General features: G+C 40.5%; 1 protein-coding gene across 1 annotated transcript in view; it reads left to right on the top strand.

Moving 5' to 3' along the window:
- ADGRD1 (adhesion G protein-coupled receptor D1) overlaps positions 1 to 23106 on the top strand; it is a 486234-nt gene that overhangs the window by 315769 nt on the left and 147359 nt on the right. The window contains exons 20-21 of the mRNA XM_018566815.1: positions 11659 to 11762; positions 18814 to 18925. Of these exons, the coding sequence (XP_018422317.1) occupies positions 11659 to 11762; positions 18814 to 18925 (216 nt within the window). The remainder of the gene's footprint in view (positions 1 to 11658; positions 11763 to 18813; positions 18926 to 23106) is intronic.

Genomic DNA, 23106 nt, shown 5'->3' with positions numbered 1-23106 from the left:
AGAGAGGGGGGTGGGGGGGGGGGGGGGCTGTTGCTTGACAGTTAAAAGTAATTCTCAAGCAACCAGAAACTACAGATATCCGGCATCTAACAATCCCCATGGGTACAGGATAATTGGGAGTTTACTGTATATATGAGCAGCAAGGCAAGGGCAATATCAACAAATATCTGCTCAGGACGAAGTCACAGAGAGATTGTTATTCCCGGGGCACAGACTGATGCAATATGGAACCCCAATATGCATATATAAATATTTGCAATCCAAAAAATGCTGCCCATAGAAGGGGTATAATGTATAATTAAAACTAAAAAAGGTCATACATTTCTACTTGATATCACTATTATCAGAGACCAAGCCCCTTACTTTGCTTGCTATACTGCCTGGAGAGACCTGAACTGTGTACATAATCAACCCTGTTGACCCATGTTATTACGATATATATGCTGACTCTGTCCAGAGTATATAATTTGCAGACAACGTAAGAAGCATACAAGTATCCTAAGGGAAAACCGTGTGTTATGTTACATTTGCTTGAATACATGTGCAGATTGCCTCGGACAAGTTTATTACAGAGGTTACTGGCCCTCTGGACATTTCAAGAGGAATGAGTACAGTATATACAGCTATCAAGTTTACCAAGCTGGCAAGCATAGATCATTATAAAGTTAGACATTTCTGTTGCCATTCACAACACTTTTTTTTTTTTTACAAAGCTCATGGAATATAACAACAAGCATTTTCTTTCTTTTGCCTTATGTGTAAAGCTTAAGTGCATAAAGATATAATTGCAGACGATACTGGCTCCTAAAACTATAGGAAATGCCTTGAAACTTGCAAAGCAGTTAGATCTTATATTGCATGATATTGGCCTAATACACCCATACCCTGTTCAGCCATGAGTTGAATAAATACATGCAGTTTTTATTGCAAAATACATGTACGTTCCATTTTCATTGTGAATGCCTTGTGGATTCAAAAGTTGTTTGAGTTATCATTGTTGAATCCATCTTCAGGAGTGTTATTTGTTTTCGTATTTTTTTTATATTGATGACATTTCTAATGGAATAACCCCCACTTCTTCTGCAGTTATATGAAATATAAATTTATGGGCTTTTTAGTGTAAAATATACATTGTACTCCTTTTTTGGACAAGATTTTGTGCATTACACATTTTTATATATGCATATTGGTGTTCCATATTGTATCAGGCTGTGTACAGAGAATAACTGTTTCTCTGCAATTTCTAAAATGATATTTGTTGATATTGTTCTTAAATTGCCGTTCATATAAGTCCTTATGTTTCAAAGTACATTTTGTATGGGGTTTTTGGACATATTCATTTTGTTTTTGTTTCTTTTTATATTTTGTTACAAATGCCACATTATGGTTTTACTGAAATACCTTTTACACCTATATCTGCATTATTTTAAATTTAATTATTTGTACTGTGTTATTAGAGGTTCTGGCCCTCCGATTTGCGCTGACTTGGGGAGATTTTAATCATATATGAAAAATAAAGTTATTTTTTATTTTTGGTCAGATCACGTTCCCTAAAATTTCTTCATTTTAAATTTCTTATGATTTAATATGTATTTGGAAAAAAAAGGAATGTTGATCTGACCGAGTTCAGAAGGTTACCAGTTTATTGCTCCCTTTTCATACATGTAACTATTCACATCACTCCCGCTCCAATCTTATAATCTAATATCCTGAAATGATTAATTCAATTACTCACAAATTTCTGTTTGCCAGATGCCTATATAATGGACTGTGTACTCAGGAGTTATATTTTAATTTGAGCCTGGTGACTTAAAGTAGCCCCTGGATTATGTGACTTGGATATTCTAGCAGGCAGATCTCCCTTCCATAGCTTCCAAATAAGTTCTTGTTCATCTGTGAGTTTTGGGTGTTCCAACGCCTCTCCTCCGCATCATAACTAAAGATACCCAGCAGACATAGCCTACCTAACCTAAACAGCAACTTGCAAGTATCCTTAAAATAGTGACCAGCGCCATGATCTTCAAAACACTCACACAATTTTCCCACACTGTTCCCTTGTGTTCTGTTTCAGTCATCCGAATATAGAATATAGACTATAGGCCAAGGAATGTCATCATCAATCTCAGCAGGACACATAAACCATTAAGTGATTTACATATTCTCAATACTCTGCATTTATTAATTCATATTCAAACACTTATGAAATGAACACTTTAGGATGCTTTAAAAAATAACGCAATGAAGAGTTTTTATTTATTTATTAATTATCAACATACACCTACACGCACATACCTTTTTTTTAAGAAGCTTGCCAGGTAGGTTGGTCCAAATATCTTGGAGAACTAACCACAGTTCTGTGGATTTAGGCTGCCTTAGTACCTTCTGTGTTTTCATGTAATCCCAGACAGACTCAATAGAGTTGATATTGGGCTTTGGAAGGACCATACCATCTCTTCTAGTTTATCTTGCTATTTTATTCCTCAGTTCTTTATGACTTTGGATGTATGTTTGGGGCCATTGTCCTCCATCATGCTTCACTGTTGCCTATGGACACTTATGCTAGTACATCTTTGCCTTTGGGAAGCAAACTGTCTTTTGTTGACAGCCAAATGTTTCAAATTTGGGCCAATCGGTCCAGAGCAACCGCTGTTATTTGGAGATCTTCCCTTAAGATCGTATCTGACCAGAATTCTTTGCATTGGTGTACCAAGGTCCCACTGATTACTCTCTGATCTGAGCCAATTGTGCTGCTAGCTATTGTCTGATTGCGAAGGAATGTCAGCACGATGTGTCTTATCTTCTGCGCTAAGTTTTCTTGTCAACCACTGTCTTTTTGTCCTCAGCCTGTTTCTTTGAACCTCTGCAAAAGAGCTTGGAGATCACATCTGGAAACACCTGCCTTCTTTGAAATTGCTGCTTTAAAAGACCCTGTCTATGAAATAAGACCATCCGTTGCCTTGTTGATGTGCTAAGCCATGTCGTTGTGTAAGATTGTATATTTTGTTTACACTGAACTGTCTTCAGCGACCACAACTTGTTAGTAGAGCATGGCTTTTTCGTACCTAGCTGATTCTGTTTGAGTTAAATGAGAATTATGGGAAGAGTAAAATGGACTCATCCCCATGATCAGAGCCAATGTGTGACACTGCAGCTGTCACATGTTGGCTCTATAGACCAAGAACTGAGTGATCACACACCGCAGATTGCTCAGTTCCTGATATTTTCCCTGCAGAAAGTGGTGACTGTCAGTCACCATTCCCTGCAGGGATTCCCCCCTAGCACCTGTTTAATTGTGTGTACCAGGGAGACTTGGTAAAGGGTGGACATATTGATTTGATTTATATTTTATTTTGATGCACTTTCGTTTGTTAATTGATAAATAAAAACTATTAAAATTGAATTATTTTTTAAAGCATGCTCACTTTACAGCAGTTTTTACTATGCCTAAACCTTTTGCACAGTAATGTACATATAAAAGAAATCAACTTGATGTAAATAATATAAATGCATGTAAATGTTTTAAAAACATTGTATCTCTACATATCATCATGATAGCATTCATATTTACTTATTACATATGCTTTGTGCTTTGCACTGGTTGTGCTTTACTGCTCCTTTTCATATTACAATTCTACAAATCAATAAAATCATTGCAAATATTGTTTTCCCTATGTGGCTGATATATTGATTGATTTCCTAATGTGACTGACATGCTAAGGCTGATTTACTGAAGGAGTTGAAAAACTTCAGTAAATCAGTAAACTACAACTGTTAACAAAAAATACATAGGGGTCTATTCACAAAGCTGCCAAAGGATCTAGCCGTAGCTTCGGCTGATCCTTCGGCTAGCTTCGGCCCCAGGACCCCTTCGGTTCAGTAGAACTGAAGGGCTGCTGTACGGGCTATTCCCTATAGCCCGTACAGCTCCCGATGTTGGTTGAGCGGCCCAGTCGAGCCGAAGGCATATGCCTCGGCTCGACTGAGCCACGCTGAAAGCCGAAGATGGCCGGCCATTGGCCGGCCGACAGCCTGCTTCTGACAGCTGGGCGGAGCCAGCCGTCATCTCAGAGAGATCAGCGTCCCTGGTTACCAGCTAACCAGGGACGTTGTCATTACACACTGAGAGCGGCCTCTCCGTGTTCTCAGTGTGTAATGACAGATGTTGTTTCTGGTTACCTGGTAACCAGGAAAGCATCTGTCATTCCTCCCCGGACGCTCTGGGAGTCTAATAGGCTGCCGGCCGCCCGAGAGAGAAAAACTTTGTAGCGCTCACCCCCGAAGGAGCCGCTGAGTATGAAATGGGTTCTCCTACCTGTGTGTTCCAGCCACAGATCCCCTATTTCAGCAGCAGCACACCGACACTCATGGACAGAACGGACTCGAGTCTCAGGGTCTTTTGGGGGATTTATTTGTAAATTCAACAGGAGAGAGAGAGGGTTTAGGATCTGTAGGATGCCCTTGGAATTGCTTCAGAGGACAGCTTTCTCCCCTAGCAACCGCTAAGGCCGATAGCACTGTGACCTGGTCCTAGGGACCAATAGAAGTAGCAATACTGCGAACAGCCAGGATGGTCCAGTAGCTTATATGGAGAAGGTTAGCTATCTCTGGACTCATGTAGGGACCCCTGGCTTCTTCTCGAACAGATACCTGGAATAGGGTGAGGGATCTCCCTTGTGGGTCCCAGACGGATGCTCTCACAAGCTCCTTTGCAGTACCCCTCAACAAGCAGACTCTCCCTCCGACCCAGCTTCCGTCAGGTATTTTCCTCTTCAGGATCTGGAATCTCTGTGCCCTCAGCATCTGCAACTGCCAAGGAGCACTCCACTCAAGGCACCCAACACCTGCCACGTGCTTGCATCACACAGGCCATTTGCTTGCATCACACAGACCTCCTAGGGTGAGGCCCCTAGGGGGAAGAGACCTCTGCACAGTGTCCCCAGACCCTTTATTACCTGCCCTCAACCATGCCTCTGAGTCATCCTACTCAGGGATTGGCTAAGGTCAGGTGCACAGTCATAATCTGAGGATGGATCCTCCCTCACTGTATGCCAAGGCTCCCTTTTCCTCAGCAACAGGAGGAGCAATCAATCCAGCAGTTTCAGGGACACCTATTGAATGCAGAGCTCTGTATAATCAGTATCTCTGTACAATTAGTAGACTGGTTATAGTCCAGGTATCTCTAAATTGAATAGCAACATTTTAGGGGGCGCTACAACTTTCTCACAGAAAGGTTCACTCTGCTTGATCGAGCAGAGTAAACCTTTCCCTGCTCGGTTTTTTCTTCTTCTGACGGCAGTCGTTGGCCTGCTTCTGACAGCTGTGTGGAGCCAGCCGTGATGTTACGGCTGGCTCCGGCCACCTGCAGAGAGATCAGCGTCCCTGGTTACGAGCGTCCCTGGTTACGAGCTAACCAGGGACACTGATCTCCAGACAGCAAACTCTCCCGGGCGCTCCTGGAGTCTCCCGCTCCCGCCCGCCAACAAGAGAAACACTTCTTTTTTTTTTTCTTTATTTTGCCACGGAGCCGTGTCAGAATAGAAAAAAAATAAATACATTTTGGCCATAGGAATGCATTGCCAGATTCCTATTGGCTATTTCAATTTGTAATAGCCAATAGCAAACTAGCATTGCACCCGCCCTCTGCTGCAGTTCTCCATCAGGTCCACCACTACTGATTGACAGCAGCAGAGGGCGGTACAATATCTAGTTTGCTATTGGCTATTGCAATTTGAAATAGCCAATAGGAATTATCTAACAATGCATTCCTATGGCCAAAAATTATTATTATTTTTTTCTATTCTGACACGGCTCCGTGTCAGAATAAAGAAAAAAAAGAAAAATCAGTGTTTCTCTCCTTGGCGGCTGGGAGCGGGAGACTCCCGGAGTGCCCGGGAGAGTTTTTTTTTCTGTTTTTTTCTGTTTTTTTTACGGCAGCAGAACCGCCCGGCCAATAAAAAACAGTTGGGCGGAGCTAGCTGTCACTGCTAGCTCCGCACAATCATTTTCTATTTATTTTTTTCGACTTTTCAAACTATTTTTCTGTTCTGCTCGGAGGGATCGAGCAGAACAGCCGAGCCGAATGCCGCTCAGCGGGATTCTGCTATTCACTCACTGCTGTTCGGCATCTATGAGAATAGACCGAACAGCAGCGAGTAGCCTGCCGGAGGGTGGGCTTAGCCGATCCAGATGTTGGATCAGCTGAGTCGAACTCCTTCTGCACTTGGGGTTGGCCGAACATGCTGAGCATGTTCGGCCGACCGGAAGCCACCCGAGCTGAGCTCCAGCTGAAAGGATCTGAGTGCCAGCAGTGACAGAAGGAGCTCTGCAGTCTGCATCTGACAGAGATGGAGACCGTGTAGCTGCTCCTGCAAGTCAGGTACACAGTCCATGACCGCGTGCCTGACTTGTCAGCTGGCCACATAGTACCGCCTTGCGGGCCACAATTGGCCCGCGGGTCGGTACTTTGAGACCACTGCTTTATGACAAGAAGGATTGCCAAGTGAAAATAAGGAAAAGATGCATGGAAACAAAAACTAGTGCAGCCACAGCATCTAAGGACTAGTAAGCTGCAATATATTACATTTTTGTTCTTAGGTTAAGATATGCTTTATTGTTTAAGGAAACCAGAAGTTCCACTTGCAAAGAGAGGGTGTTTTTATTTCAAATATTCTATGAGGATTTAGATGTATTTTTGTATCTTTTATTTACAATGCATCATTATAATACAAATCTGATCAAATTAATTTTGCATTTTACACTTTTTTAAGGTATGTATTTGTTATTTCTTAACTTCAGTCAATCAATATTTTATGGTGAATGTGAGCACGGGGCATAGATTGTGTCAATCATAGTATTTAAAAAAAAAAAATTCCAGCCCATCTGCAATTATTATATGGTTGGTGGGATTGTGCACACATTTTGCCCCTGATGTTTCACAGCGAAACACATTTATGTGGCAGGTGCGCTGTCAAGCTTTCCCCGGTGCCTCTCCACATGCATGCTGCCATTCCTCATGCAAATCAGAACAATGCTTACAAAGCCCTTTGAAGGAATTTACATGAATAATATAAGAGCTCAAAGAGATCTGTTACAGAGAGGAATACGTTACCAGACTTGGCAAGAATCAAATTTTTTTTGAGAGCCGTATGTAAAGTAAATGGCAGATTTTTCCTCGTTTTTTATTATTAAACCATGATGTTTTTTTCAGTTAAAAGTAAACACTTTAAAGTGTCTTCCAAAGTGGCTTGCAGTATATAGGAATGTACAGGTAAACAAGACCTAAATAGAGATGAACAGATGTAGTATTGGGATTTCAATCACTTCTGTCGGCATTCGTGCTAATTGGAAGCAGGTGTATTTTAACTGAAATATAAACTGCTTATTTCAGCAATTGACATAGTTGATTTACTGTTCTGGGTGGCATTTAGACAAAACCAGATGGGCAGTGGCAAAGGGCCCCCAAGTCTTTGGGATTGATTTACTAACCTTATAAACACACCACGAACATGTATACACCTCTGTAGTGTGTTCTCTCCCAGCATGATCTATGGGTGGAATCTAAACACCTTTGTAGTGTGTACACACCCAGAAGGTGTGTTGTGCAAAGCCAAGCATGAATTGCAAGGTGATGTTGTGTAAATTAGCTCTATGTTGTGTTGCTTGCGTTGATGAATGCAAGGAATGTAAATGCATGAGCTAACCATTTTTGTCTAAACTGTGAAGCAGCATTATATATGCATCATGTGCATGATTTTTCCATATATGGCATTAGTGGAAATATGCTTTTAGAGACTTTTTGGTTGATAAATACGTTTTGCTGTGTAAAAATCACACGCACCTAGTGCATGCGTGTGTTTAGGTTAGTAAATCACCCCCTTTGTGTCACTATTGGGTTGATTTACTATAGGCAAATGGGCTGTTTACTTTGCAAGGAAATTTTCCTTTAGGTGAAAACTCACTTTGCAAAGAATACCTAATAACATGCATGGAATATGAAAAAAAAAATATTTTGACTGGCATATGATTGGCTGATGGAAGTCAGCAGAGATTCACCTAATTTACTAAGCCAAGGGAAAATCCCCTTACAAAGCGAACAGTCTAATTGCCTATAGTAAACCATCACCAATATCTCTATGAAAAAGAGCTATGACTATTCTACCAGGACCCCTTCTCCATGCACTAGTCGGCTACATGGGCTGCTTGTACTGAGATCTGGTGGACACATTGCCGGCTGCCAATAGAAGTATATACAGCTGACAAACCTCAGTAGAGTACCACGCTCAGCCAGTTAACTGAGAAGTGGTATAAACATAGCAGGAGTCAGAGATTTTTTATTATTAGGGTGGCAGAGTACTGTGCTGAAATTTGAGAGATTGTATCGTCAGACTTCCGTTTGTGTCTCTTGCCAAACAAATCAATAGGAATGCAAAAGCATCTTGAAGCAGGTTGATGCAGCTTAGAAGGAGACCAAATGCTGATTATAAGGTGACCACCTGTCAATTAACTCTGAGTTGTTTCAGAAGAGTCTCAAACTTATGTCAAATGCAAGTGAAAAGCACCTGATAGAATGCTGCATTCGCCCATTGAGACAAGCCCAAAGTTATAATTTCTGTTACATTTGAATTTGCATAGAATTATTGTGGGTAGATCATGGCAAATATGCAGTGAATGTGGTGAGTGGTTGCAAGATAAACTCTCAGTACTACAGTGTACTGAATTGTTATGAATCAAACAGGATGTAGAAAGTTTTGATTTAGCACATTATTTAATTGTCTGTCTTTTTAAATGGCCTTTTATATTATTGTTTTAATATACAAATATTGCAATAAGTGTGCGTTCCTATTTAGAAATGTCTATGTAATGTTCATTGGCTTACAATGATTGAAATCCAATTTCTTTATATTGTTTGTTGAATTAGTTGACTAAATCAGTTCTGTATATTTTCCCTCCTAATTTTCCACACTTATTTTGCATACAATATTTGACATTTTATATGATATTTATATGTTGCCCATTGTTGTCTGAATATATAAAATACATTTAATTAATTTTGTTTGCAATTAAAAGAACTTTCCAGTTTATACATAAGAATTGTATTTCAAATCCAATGTAACAGCCTGGAGATGTACCCGTGTATCTTTTCTATTGTAGTGAAATAAAACTGTTGGGATCAGCAAAACAAAAACTGCTGTGTTAATGTTAGTGACAGACTGCATCATATTTTGATTTGGCCCATATTTACATGTTAATTGTCTGGAAGCACAAGAACTAAAACTGAGCACTTGGCGCTCTGCAGTGATGTCACCCTGGTATCCCAGGGTATCCTTGGTAGGCCTCATTCACACACAACGCAAGCAAAATTGTATATTGCGTATATATACGCATCTATACGTGTATATACGAGTGTCTATGTGCGTATATGCGTGCACTATATGCAATCCCAGAATGCATCACTTGTAATGGAATTTTTAATGCGCTGTATGCATGTACGCGCGTAAATGCACGTAAACACGCAGAAATACGCTGCCCAGACGCATCTCTGTTCCATTCTGTTTTCGCGCATATATACATTACGCAAATATACGGCTCCATACACGGCTATGTGTATGGAGCCATTTATTTTCATATGTTGCATATGGTACAATACGCACGTATATGTTGCATATGGTACAATTCACACTGCCGCCCATTATATGCGCGGCAGTGTGAATGAGGCCTAACAGTATATCCAGCCAGTAGATCCATTATTGTTCTACTTCCTTTAACAGGCCAGGCTGTCCAGCAAAAGAGGCAGTTACAGGGTTGTGAAAAACCATAATACATTGGTGGGGTGCTTACAATGGCCAGGTTTTATTTATGTGGCTTAGATGTTTTTTTCCAAATCAGTTGATGTGCCTACTTAAAAAGTGTTGGCTGGAGATAGGCCTTTAATTTGTTTGTCCTTTACTTAAAAAGGAAGCTTGCAGTGATATATTAAAGCCTTTTTTCTCTTTCTTTTCCATCTGGTAAATCTGTGAATAATAACACTCTTGTTGTCCCTGGATGGCTACACTTACTCTTAGATAGGTGGTGAAACATCTTCAAAGTCCATCTTCAGTCAAAACCTTATGCCCCTTCCACCAATCTCTCACCCACTCTGTAGATTCTTTTTAAAATATCTGATGAAGCCAAGTTTTTCCTACCTATGTCTGCCATTTCAAGGTGCAGTGGACCGGTAATCCATTGCTGCACAAGTGCCCACATCCAGCTGATCTTCTTTTGCTGGTACCACCGCTGGAATTCCTCTTCTGGATCCTGAAAGGACTCCGCTGGACAGACATTAGGATGTGTCCACATAAGGTAGCCCATGACATGGAAGCTCGAAAGAAAAACCACACCCTCTGTACATAGAAGAAGAGAGAAGACCAGAACATTACATGACCACAGATTTAGGTGAGTAAAAAGGGCATTTAGGAAGCCGTTTTTTGTTAATTTTAATGGCATCGATTAGTTTGAGGGAGTGGAGGAGGTGAACAGGGCAGCGGGCTGGGGTGAGACTTTAACTTAATATGTCAAACTGAATGTGGTAAACTATTTATTGTAGGTATTTATATAGCACCGACACTTTAGGTAGCGCTTTACATAGTTGCACATTCACATCAGTCCCTGCCCTCAAGGAGCAGTCCCTGCCCTCAATCTAAGGTCTCTATCTCACATCCATACATTCAGGGCTGATTTAGACAGGGGCCAATGAACCTTTCAACATGTCTTTGGAGTGTGGGAGGAAACCGGATTACACAGAGGAAACAGACATAATCAATACTGTGAACCAAGGGCAGTGTGATTTCCCAATACTGCCCTGCATAGGTTTTCATGTCTAGGGCCAGGCAGGCTCTTGTAAGCTTGGAGCATAGCTTATCAACAGTCATGCGGTATACAGGTTGACTACCAAACAATTCCAAGCATTAACTTAATAAGTCAAACTGAGTATTATCACCAAAACAAGAATTGAGGAGAAATCACCTTAGCGGGTCCTCAGATATAAAAACTTGACAGAGTTACACTTTGATACATGTAAACTCACAAACTAACACAACATCTTTTGCTTCTACAATCCCTGCAAAGACAGTCAGCATGAAGTTGTTTGAGTTGGAGGGGTTTTGACTCCAACAAAAATAGTCTATTTGTAGTGCACATGACTGCTTAGGAAATACAGCATACTGATGGCTTTTCCATTAAAAATGATAGTAAAATATAGAGAATGCATATTGTTTTTGCCACCTCATATGAGTCTGCATGTTGTCACTTGATAGGAGTTCAGAAGGCACATCGCTTCCAGTTTATGACATTTAGAGGCAGCAACCCAGAAGCCATGGAAAAGACGTACAGTTGCTGCAGGCACAGAGAACAATGTATGTTGTGAAAAGAAAAGACTGCATGACTCGGGGCAGTTTTGTTCATTATCATCAGTTCTGTCTGTTTAAAAACATAAATTACCCTGAGATGCAATGCAAGTCGCGATGCGATGGCATATCTATAACAATGTATACATGGAAACACAATTAGTGCTAGCTGAGTGCTAGGGTTAGATTAATAAACTTGTCAGAATGCCAAAAAGCATAAACTGGAATTAATTATGTTAATAAATGTTTTCTCTCGTGTTCTTTCTCTCATGCACAGCTCTCCAGCTCCCACCAGGTGGCGTTGTCCTCCATCAGTTACATTGGCTGCTCCCTGTCCATTTTCTGCCTGGCAATTACACTGGTCACATTTGCTATACTGTCGTGAGTAATTTTTCACATATTATTTTTTTTTCTAGATCCCTGCTGAGCAAATATTACTGTTTACAGACTATGTGAGATTTATATGCGTTCACACTGCAGACCAGCAAATGCACGTTAACTTTGGGATTCTCTCAATCATAAATACCATTAATTCTCACCAACCCTTTAACTAGATTTTGCCTATATATTTGCAACAGCTGGGTGGTTTTGCTCAAATTGCTTTAATTTCCTGATCAGAGGAGTTTTCCATTTGCTCTCATCACATGTTGTAGAGCTACTTTTTGTATTATCTTTGTTCAGCTGTCTTGGTGTGATGGAAAAAGCAAAAAAGTGCATGCCGTATTAAAGAGGATATTTTCGAATCACTATTTGTGTTTGGTAGACCATAAAATCACATCCGATAAAGAAAAAATAAAGTTGCATGTAAAATTGTGCAGTATAAATAGAATTTAAGCTTAAATCTGATTTTTATTTGCTTCCCTAACACCTGTAAAAATGTAGCTACAGGTGCTTGTAGTTTTGTTATGCAGAGTGAATGCAGCGCAACTAGCTGTCCCTTACACGAGTGTCTAAATAGCCACTCGATTATCTAACCCGAACAAAGGAACAGATTCTGTCATAGATCCACAAAGCAAACAGTACTTCCCTATAGTAAGCTTACAAAATAGCAAATAGCAAACTAGCAATGCATTCCTATGGCCAAAATGTTTTCTTTTTTTTTCTTTATTCTGACACGGAGCTGTGTCAGAATAGAAAAATAAAATAAAACATTTTGGCCATAGGAATGCATTGCTAGTTTGCTATTTCAAATTGAAATAGCCAATAGGAATCTAGCAATGCATTCCTATGGCCAAAATTATTATTTTTTTTGTATTCTGACACAGCTCCGTGTCAGAATAAAGAAAAAAAAAGAAAAAGCAGTGTTTCTCTCCTTGGCAGCCGGGAGCGGGAGACTCCCGGAGCGCCGTGAGAGTTTTTTCTTCTTCTTTTTGTTTGATGGCAGCAGAACCGCCGGCCAACTGTTGGGCGGAGCTAGCTGTCATTGCTAGCTCCGCACAATCATTTTCTATTTATTTTTTTCTACTTTTTAAACTATTTTTCTGTTCTGCTCGGTACCACAGAGGGACCGAGCAGAACAGCCGAGCTGAATGTCACTCAGCGGGATTCGGCTATTCACTCACTGCTGGCATCTATAAGAATAGACCGAACAGCAGCTTAGCCAATCCATATGTTGGATTGGCTGAGTGGAACTCCTTCTGCACTTGGGGTCGGCTGAACGTGCTGAGCATGTTCGGCCGACCCGAAGCCACCCGATGTACAATGATTTCAGCCGATATACGGTTGAAATCAGCCGTACCAGCCTGAAGTGAATAGCCGAACAGCGTTCGGCTCACTTCGCTTTAGGTCGTTAATTCACTTGTCTGCCTACGGCAGCTTAGTGAATAGACCCCATGGACTGCCCAAAACAGGTTAGAACATGCGTCTTCAATATGGGCTATTATTGCCAAGTTATAACTAACAGATTGTACTTATGATTTTCCTGGCCACTATCCCACACTGTTCTGCTTTGTCTTACTCTCAGCCTCCAGCCACTGGATTGCCGACTATGCACCACAACAAGTCCTGACTACCTTGCCTACCTGGACTGTCAGGGCCAATGTAGATTAAGGGAAATGGTACCTAGACCAACTACAACCTGCTCTCGTACATATGAGTAGACATGTGCGATTCGTTTTGTTCTGAATCGAAATTCGGATATTAGTATGTATCCGGATTCCGAATTACAGATATAACGAATGCAAACGGATCTGAATTTTAGTTTTTTGGACGAAATTTGGTTGCAGCAAAGTGACATTTGAGAACAAAAAAACGTTTTTTTCCTCTTAAATGTCACTTTGCTGCATCGAACAAGCGAATTTGGTCCGAATCCGAATTCCGAAACGAATTGCCTTTCGGACCCGAATTTCGACAAACAAAATGAAGCAAAATCTGAATCAAAACGAAACGAAACAATTTTTTTGCTGGAGCTCATGTCTACATATGAGCACAACCAAAATTTCTCAGTGAATTCTGACAAATGCTATGGACCAGTGGCAGAGTAAAAAATTGGATGTTAAAGTGTTAGTAAACCACCAACATAAAAGTCAAATAGTGGGCCCCAGGAAGTGTTTGCTCTAATGTGCTAGTATGCACAGCATATTAGTACATTATGGCAGACTTACCTTGCAGGTGATCCCCTTCTACATTGTGATGTCGGCAATCACCTCCATCAGTGGTGCTTTCATCTGGTTTTCTTTAGGGGTTCAGTGTCTTTAGCCTCTAGATGGGCCAGGCCGGGATGATGTAACTCCTGCGCATTGGCACCAAAGTTACTTCATCTTGGCACATGTGCTTCCTTAGCTTGTGCATGTGCAGCACAGTGCACACAAACATTGGCAGACAGGGAGGAGCAATTATGACAGAAGACACTGTATGTTAAAAAAGTACAGCCATTGATTTAGATTCAGGAGAAATTAAAGCCTAGAATATAACACATTCTAGTCATAAAAATGTTTTGTGGACAGGAAGCTCAAAATTCTAGGCTAATGCTCCATCTTCCTACACATCACTTCTCTGACCCTACCAATGTTGGCTCTGTTTACACTAAACTGTGTCATTGGAGAGGGTTGGGATTTTTTTTTTGTAATATCTAATTTTTGTTAAAAGACATGCATATAGACAGGATCACTGAAAATGCCTGTTTTGCCTCTGGATTGTGGTGCTCATATGGGTAATCTGTTAGTAAAATGCTACACTAAATGCATACACACAAACAAACAAATACTTTCCAGTTAAATTTACCAACATCTTAAATAACTTTCTAATTTATATACATTAGATAATTTTTAAACATGGTATTCTTTATTCCCTTCAATAACAGCCAGCCCTTAATATGGTTAAAAATGACTGCATGAGATCATCACATGTCTTTGAGTGGCCTAATCGTTACTCAAGATCGACTTCACATGTCTTTATACCTATAAAGAGCAAGTCTAGGCAATTTTCAAAAATCGGTCAGATTTGCTAATTCTTAGCACAATGCAGCTGTGCTAAGTTCAGAAAGCCTTATATAAACTATTAATCTAAATTTAGTGGGTTTTTTTTTACAGTGTTTTCAAGTAGGATGGTGGCCTCTCATCACATCATTCTGTGTTGTGCCGCCTTGGTGGAATAGTATAGTATCAGCCATAGGTAATAAGTAAGATAAGCAGATTAATGCTAGGAAGAATTGCCTTGGCAGGTAGGCTGTGTTCTTGTGAGTTTAATACAAAGATTGTGGGTGTTGGAGTGTACCTTAAAGAATGATAATTTGAAACTCAGGCTGTCCTGAAACCTCTGTTTCTCACTAAGGTTGTTACAGCTTTAGAATCTTTGGAATAACATCATAGAAAGTAGACAATGTTTTAAAAAAGGTTATAACCAACCGCATATCACCATTAAAGCTCCAATTTATATACAGTGATTTTTACTCACCAGCATGAGACAGAAGGAGAATTGTTCTTGAGAGACAGCTGAAGGAAGGGCTGCGATTTAATATTCCCTGTGCAGAGTGATCTCATTGAATCAGTACATTGTGCCGGCTGAAAAAATGGAAACCGTTGAGGCAAGAAAAGCAGCATTTTAGATTAATCCATGGACATTTAACACGTTTAAGAGAAGGTTTTGACCCACTGGACTTTTGGATGTGTGGATGAATTGTTTATGAATACCATCTGCACTGTGGCATTTGGCTGCCAGGGTGGAAAAGTTTCATTAGATTGTCACTGGAGGCTGTTTAAATGTTAACACAAAAATGGGAGGACAGTTGGCTGCATTTAAGAGATCACAGATATTCACGAAGAGTGAAGGCAACGTGTTAACCAATTGATAAAAATAGATTACAGTGATATGGCTTCCCTGAGGCTCATCACTCCTGGCAAAGGCACCTGCAATAGAGGCTGGCTATTTTTCTGGATAGTTAGTAGCCAAAGCAGTGAGGTACTATTAAAAGGCACATTAAGCAGCACATTATATTTAGTGTAGAATAGAGGTGAATCAATTTAAAGGTTAGGCATGAGGTAACAGACCACATTCATGTGTGTAAAGATCTGGCTGCCTTAGACATTCTTGAGTAAAAGGTAAACCATCCAGGAAGCAGTATTTAGCCGTGGTGTTAGGGAGCCAAGATACCAGACTGAAACTTAAAGTGTAGGTTTAAAATATAAAAGGAGTTTATTGAAAACAGCAATAAACATAAATGGCAAAAAAACAATAGAGAAGGCCCAGGACGTTGTCAGTGCCAAGCCAGGGGTCAGATGCTAAAACAGGTAGTCAGCCAAACCAGGTCAGGGAGCAGGGAGAGCATAATGAACAGAAACAAAGCTGGAGTCAGGAACCAGGAGATTAGTCAGCCAGAGCCAGTATCATACATGGAAATGAGCAATAACAGCAGCACACTTAGTTGATCAGAACAAACACAAGGGTGGAGCCTGGGTGGACAAGGTTGAAGGTAAAATAGTGAGCTGGTGCTTGCATCACTCTGAGGCAGGAATTAGCCAGGAGTTTGCCAATCACAGCAGAATGATGATGTTTGCGGGTTTGGACATAGGAGGGCACCAAAGAGCAACAGCAGTGTCAGAAACACTACAAGTCGAGCCTTCCTTGTCCAGGGACTGGACAAGGAAGGGTAAGAAACACTGACACCTGGGTCCATGTCTCTGAAACACATTATTCAATGGATTTTACAGCTGTCAGAGATCTAACTAGAGTGAGCTCCCTGTTTAGTTTCTGTGCCCAACCACCCCACCATAAAACCAGATAAGGGAATCGTCCTCTTGCTGCTGCACTCTCAAAACTGTAAAATATATGAAAAATCTGTGGCAAGAGTGAGCACTCTCACCCTAATGGCTCTTTCCAACTGACATCTCTGGTAAAGGCCAGATTGGCTGGTGTGCATGGGACCCTCTACGTGTCTATAACAACCTTTACTGGGACCTACTTGAATTGTATGTAAGGGCAAATCTTGTTATTGTTAGTTTTGGATAAATTAGGGAAGGGTTAAACCCTTTGTCAAGTTTTTATTTTTGTTTGTGTCTTTGTTAGGGAGATTTATTCCTGAAAGCCTGGAGCATCCTTAGACATTGAGAGAGAAAAGGAGGGAAAATCCAAATGGCTTAAGTTGTCATTAGAGCATGTTATGAGGGTAAATCACCCAATGAGGCCAAATGTTTTGGTGACAAGTGTCCAAGATGGTAATTACCCTCTCTTTGGGGAGATACCCTCCCTGTTCTGTTGTTTCCTAAGACCCTTCCTTACTCTATTCAAACATTTTTAAATAGAAATGCTTGTTACAATGTATAAAATCTAAAGTAAAAAGTAGTGCCATTTTATAACTACAGCTGATGTGAGTTTTGGTCACAGAAACAAATGCAGGCTGACATATTCTGTGTGCCAGGGCTGACATCACTGCGAAAACACTTTTAATAGTGTTTCTATATAGTTTGCTATCCAAATCACATTATGAATATCTAGAACCAGCAGAAAATGAAAAGAGAACCAATACAATTTTTCGATTTGCAACAAGAATGTGTAATGGAAATGCCTGTATATTTTACATTTTTCATAAATTCAACTATTTTTCCTTGTGAAAATAATGCAGTCTGCAATAATTTCCTTGTCAGTGGCCAGCAAGAGAAAAAGTTGCTTTGTCACTGGTCAGTATAAGGCGACCTGATTTGTATCTAACTTTGTCACTAATTTGTTTGATAAATCTCCCCCACATTATAGAACATATTCTAAAACTGTAAAGAAAAAAGTTTAATGGGACAGGTTGTGCTGAGGTGGCTTTACAGAAACAATAAGCTCTCCACTATACTACTGCATGGCTGAGAAGAGCCTCTCCATCTTTTAAGTCCAACCTCACCATAACCTGCCTGGTACTTTCTCATAGGTCCCCAAGCCCTACTTTATAGAAGCCATTGTTTTTACATGCTGCACTGATTACTAGTCTGAAACAGCTGTCTGCAATTAAGATTGAAATGGTTTATACTATTAAGCAGGCCACTAACCTGCCGAGAATCGTACGATTCTCGGCGGGTTTTCAAGCCTGCTTGTTCGACAGAAGACGTGCGACCGTACAATAGAAACGGTCGCACACCTTCCATACACTGTACGATTCTCGTACGATCGCGGGATTTCCCGCGATTCTCGTATGAGAATCGTACAGTGTATGGGCACCTTTAGGCTATATCTGTAATATAAATCAGAACTTTAGGATGCACAGCTGTCTGGGGGGCACAGAAAATGATTTGCATGGTTCTTCTCTCTCTACCAAAGGAGAAAAAACCCACTTATTTTTTAGATGTGTGTTGGAAGTATGATTGGTATCTTCTTAAGAAGACTCTTTTGCACTCTACATTGGTTCAGTGGAGGGCTTTTTGGTTTTATTAAACAGACCCTGTTTTTAATTTTATTATTTTTATCATTTTGCTGCTTTGGAAAATGCAAGTATAATATTCATTTTAAGTTCTTTCAGTGAATTTAACTTTTATGTTGCTTTATAGTGCTAGAATCTTCCCAATCCAACACCTTTGGGTGGTTCAGATGCCTGCACCTACCCACTGCCTGCTGTTGCTGACCTCATCAGTGTACCGCTGTCCTTCATTGCTTAGCCACAGGCTTGGGTGGGAGCTGAACAAGGCTGCATTTCTTAAGTGTAGTGCAGGCTGCAGAGAAGTCCAGAATCTGACTGTGTGACTGGGATTCGTAGATCTTAAGACTGGCTAAATAGTATCACAAAATTTCCTGATAGAACAGTTTAATTATATATTTTTACTGTGTGCTTGGAGCTTACCTTTGGGAGAACTAATATGGGCCCCCTTACACGAGCTAGATCCATCAGTGATCAGAACAAACGCAAGGTAACCTAAACATAAATAAATAAATGCATAAATACATATACGTTGTACACATTTACATAATCACTTCAAATGAACTACTATTTGATTTTTTTGTGTGTTTTTTTTTTTTATAGTTCAGTCAGCACAATCCGAAATCAGCGGTATCATATCCATGCCAACCTCTCCTTTGCCATTTTGGTTGCCCAGATCCTGCTACTGATCAGCTTTCGTTTTGTTCCTGGAACGGTATGTACATAACTTATTTTAAGATAAATGATAACCGTTTTTTTTTTAAAACAGCTTAGATAATGATACTACCAAATATAACATGTAGGGAGACAACAGTCGGCAAATAAGAAACATCAAACACAGTTTATATTATGTAGGGAACATTTCATTAGTGCTAATGGTAGCAATTCCACTTGGTTCACAAGTAAAGTGACTCTAATTCCAAGAACAAAATTTTAGATGTGGTGGCTGCATTGATTTTCTTTCTAGGCATTGCTTCCTTTATTTTCACCTGGTGGGGGGGAAGTGTTCTTTTACATACCTGATTCTCGTTCCCGCTAGCTCTAAGACCAGCACCTGCAGTCTCTTCCCTCCTCCACTGCAGCAGCCAGAGGCTTCCTGACGTCTTCACGTACAATGTGTGGCCCAGAGCCATGAGCTGGAGTGTAGGAGGGACAAGGTGAGCCCTGACTGCCAGGGGAACCAGAATCAGGTAAGTAAAAGTCCTCTTTACAGTACCCCTAGACAAAAATGAGCAGTTAACCCTTACAGTGTGGGGGTACCACCAATACACAGGCAGTTTTTGTCCCTTAAGATAGGCTTTAACAGATCAAAAGCTGGCAAGTAAAATAAGTTAATTCTTGGTTTACATACACTTTAATTTTAATCTGGTATTATCTCTTGCAGCCAGATTGATTAGGCTTTTGACTGTGTTTTTAGTCAAGACTGCATGAATCCTTGCTGGGCAACCTTCCTCTCATGCACCAGTGTGTGTGAGGTAGGCCATAATAGCTTAGCTTATGTAGCACTTACCCCCAAAGGAACCTCTGTGTTAATTTGGGCCCTCCTAGCCTGTTTAGAGTATGGAGTTTGATAGCTGTCCCAAAGCACTCATTGACCCACCAGTGGCGACCGAGTAACTATCTTCCGCGCTGCTAATATTTTGTTTGCAGATAATTTATTTAATACATTCGGCAGAGAGGATAAGGGCACTGGACACTCATGATCTTGAAGATTCCAGCAAGAGGACAAAAGTGTCTTCACAGATAAAAAACCTTTCAGCTTCCCCAGGGGAAAATGTATTACAACTGGAGCAGAAAGAATCTGGAGCAGTTGCCCACAGTAACCAATACGCTTCTCATTTCAGTTAAGCTTTTAAAATGAAGGAAAGAAGCTGACTGGTTGCCATGGGCATCTCCTCCAGATTCTGTCTGCTCCAGTTTTGATAAATTCCCCCCTATGCAGCTTATAATTTAGTATTATATTAACAACATCAGACACAGATAGTTAACAAATGCATTTTTTTTAGATTCTATAGAAACTGTGTTTGTGCATCTTAGAAAAAAATGAATGCTGGAATGTAAGCTCTATTTAGTAGAAAATGAGGTAGATATTATTTTTACTCAGAAAAGCTGAGTTACGTGCCATCAGACCAGCCAAGCTCAAGGCTGGGGCAGGACCCCAGTGACATTTTGACTACTAGGATTCTGAAAGTTGCAATAACACATCTGTTGCATATTACTCATATAGCACACAGTTCAAATTGTTGAATTTGCCATGCATCGGTTGAAATTTCCTGGTTTAGTCTGAAATTTTGGACTTTTGGTACTGATCTGGTGAGTACTTTGGCGCTTTATCTTGGTACTTGAAAACACCAGCCTGTCAAAGTTTTCTTACATTAACTGCAGTTTTTTTTCCTGCAGCCACCAATCAGATTCAGGCTTTCAGTGCAAGTCTGATGCTGAGGAAATGTAACTCCAGTTGTTAATAGGGACACATTAATACAGAAGGCCCTACGCCTTGTGCTTACATTTTTCACCTTAATGCATTACTTCCCAGTGAGCCATACTCCTCACTTCAGCCACTTTGAGTGAAGAATTCATGCAATACTCCTGGTTTAGAGGAGCATGTGATGACCCCCCTTCTTTTTCATGTGACAATGCTGGTGATTGGCACAGAACTGTCAAATGTGTTTGAGAGAACAGTGCTTAGCCATGTGTAAGCTCTGACTAGATCCACTCAGAGCTTACACAGGGATTTTCTTTCCAGGAAGTGATTGAAAATCCAGCATTGTACAGTTGTCGCAAGAACAAGAGATGAGGGAAATTTTTATGATGGCTATCTATAACGCAATTTAACTTGACTTTTGATGGGGTTCCTCTCGCTTTCTGTTGTGTCCACAGGACAGAAAGTGAAGGTGAATGACAGCAAGACCGAATTTTTTTTTGGGGGAGTTTTGACTATTATCTAAAAGAAATTTGGGCTATAGATGCACTTTAAAGTAAATAATTCTCACAAACACAACATAATACTGTACATTCTGTTAATAGGATTCCATTATGTCTAAGAATGGAAGTTGTAGTCAGCTGCAGAGCTGTAGACACACACAGCTTCATGCAGTTATGTATGTGCATAAATACAGCATTGCACATGGTTTCCTGCACCGCTATCGATCTGTATGTTCTGTATACTTCAAGTGTGAACTTATATAGGACAAATACATTCAGTTTTATGAAGCTGAATATTTATCAGCCCTTCTTCGTCACAATATAAAAGAAAAAAAACAGACAATACGTAAATTGCAGCATAAGGTAAATTGAGCTAATGATTGAAAATTGTATACCTGGTTTTTGGACAGTTTGGTTACTTTTCACAGTTTTTTTTAGATCAAATATCACACTGACTTTGTAGTTTGTTTAATCCTACTATAATGTCAAAGTAACACAGAATTGGAACACGCCATCACTTGACATTTAAGACAACAAAACTGCAATTTTTGTTTGTACAACTTGAGCCCCCACCATTCCCCATTTTTAAAGCAAACCCTGGCAAATAACTGCTAAAAATACAAACTTGGAAGTAAAATGTATCTAAATGAGCCAAAATAAATGTTTGTTGCACAAACCAATTGTATTTGAAGTCATCTGGCCAAATGTAGCATAACTAAATATCAAGGATCCAAGGAGATTCAATAAGCTCTTTGGAGAGCTGCGGCCAAAGCTTGTATGTCGTAATGTTCTCAGTCTGCCAAAACCAAGGAGGCAATAGGCTCCATTTACCAAGTATTCTATTCAGCTGTCCCCAAAGCATGACTTACTCCCACATTGGCTTAATTACTTAAACTGGTTGGTGTTATTTTGTGCTTAGATATACAATCCATCTTTCCAAAGGGGATGTTGTCAGAATAATTTATTAAACAAATGACATTCTGGTCAGAAACAATATGGCTTTAAGCTGTTGAAGAAAAGTCACATAACTATGCGCAGGGTTCCATTTCTAATTGCTATTGGCAGCACATATGTTCTACATTAGTAAAAGGGCACACCAGATGCTCAATTCATTCTACCTAACACATCTTCTGTATCAAGAGTAATGGGGATTTCACTAAATATGAAACGTGGACATACTTCTTACTAATCCTAACTTGCCTACTAATTCTAGCTTTTTTGAAGCTCTTGAAGTGTATGTCTAGACCACATAAAAAGCATATTCAGTACATCACTGCAATGCATGCCATTACCACATGTTTTGTCTCTTAAGCCTCTCACACACAGCCGCATGAAGGCTATACAGCCTACATACTGGCGTATCGAAGGAGAGAAAGGTGGATACAGCTGTTTGCAGCCAGCCTGTGCAAATCAATGGCAGGTTGTCTGAAGTTGTACTGGTATATAAGCAAAACCCACTGTTTAAATGCATACCCCGCCATACCCACTGCAGTTCCAGGCAGTGTGTAAGTCCTGGTATTCATGTAAACAGATGGATTGGTGTATATACCCGTGCAGCCATGGCTTCAGCCAACCTGTCCTTGATTTGTACAGGCTGACTATGGGGTCTATTCACAAAGCAGCTGAAGGATCTAGCCGTAACTTCGGCCGATCCTTCGGCTTGCTTCGGTCCCAGGACTCATTCGGTTCAGTAGAACCGAAGGGCTGCTGCACGGGCTATTTACTATAGCCCGTACAGCTCCTGAACGTGGCCGAGCGGCTCAGTCGAGCCGAACGCATATTCCTCGGCTCGGCTGAGCCGCGCTGAAAGCAGCAGAACTGCTGGCCAATAGAAAACAGTTGGGCGGAGCTAGCTGTCACTGCTAGCTTCGCCCAATTGTTTTCTATTTATTTTTTCTACTTTTTTAACTATTTTTCTGTTCTGCTCGGTCCCACAGAGGGACCGAGCAGAACAGCCAAGCCCAATGCCGC

The sequence above is a fragment of the Nanorana parkeri genome, unplaced genomic scaffold, assembly GCF_000935625.1.
Source record: "Nanorana parkeri isolate BGI_ZX_2015 unplaced genomic scaffold, ASM93562v1 scaffold978, whole genome shotgun sequence".
NCBI classification, from domain to species: domain Eukaryota; kingdom Metazoa; phylum Chordata; class Amphibia; order Anura; family Dicroglossidae; genus Nanorana; species Nanorana parkeri.
This window is presented reverse-complemented; position numbering and strand designations above follow the sequence as displayed.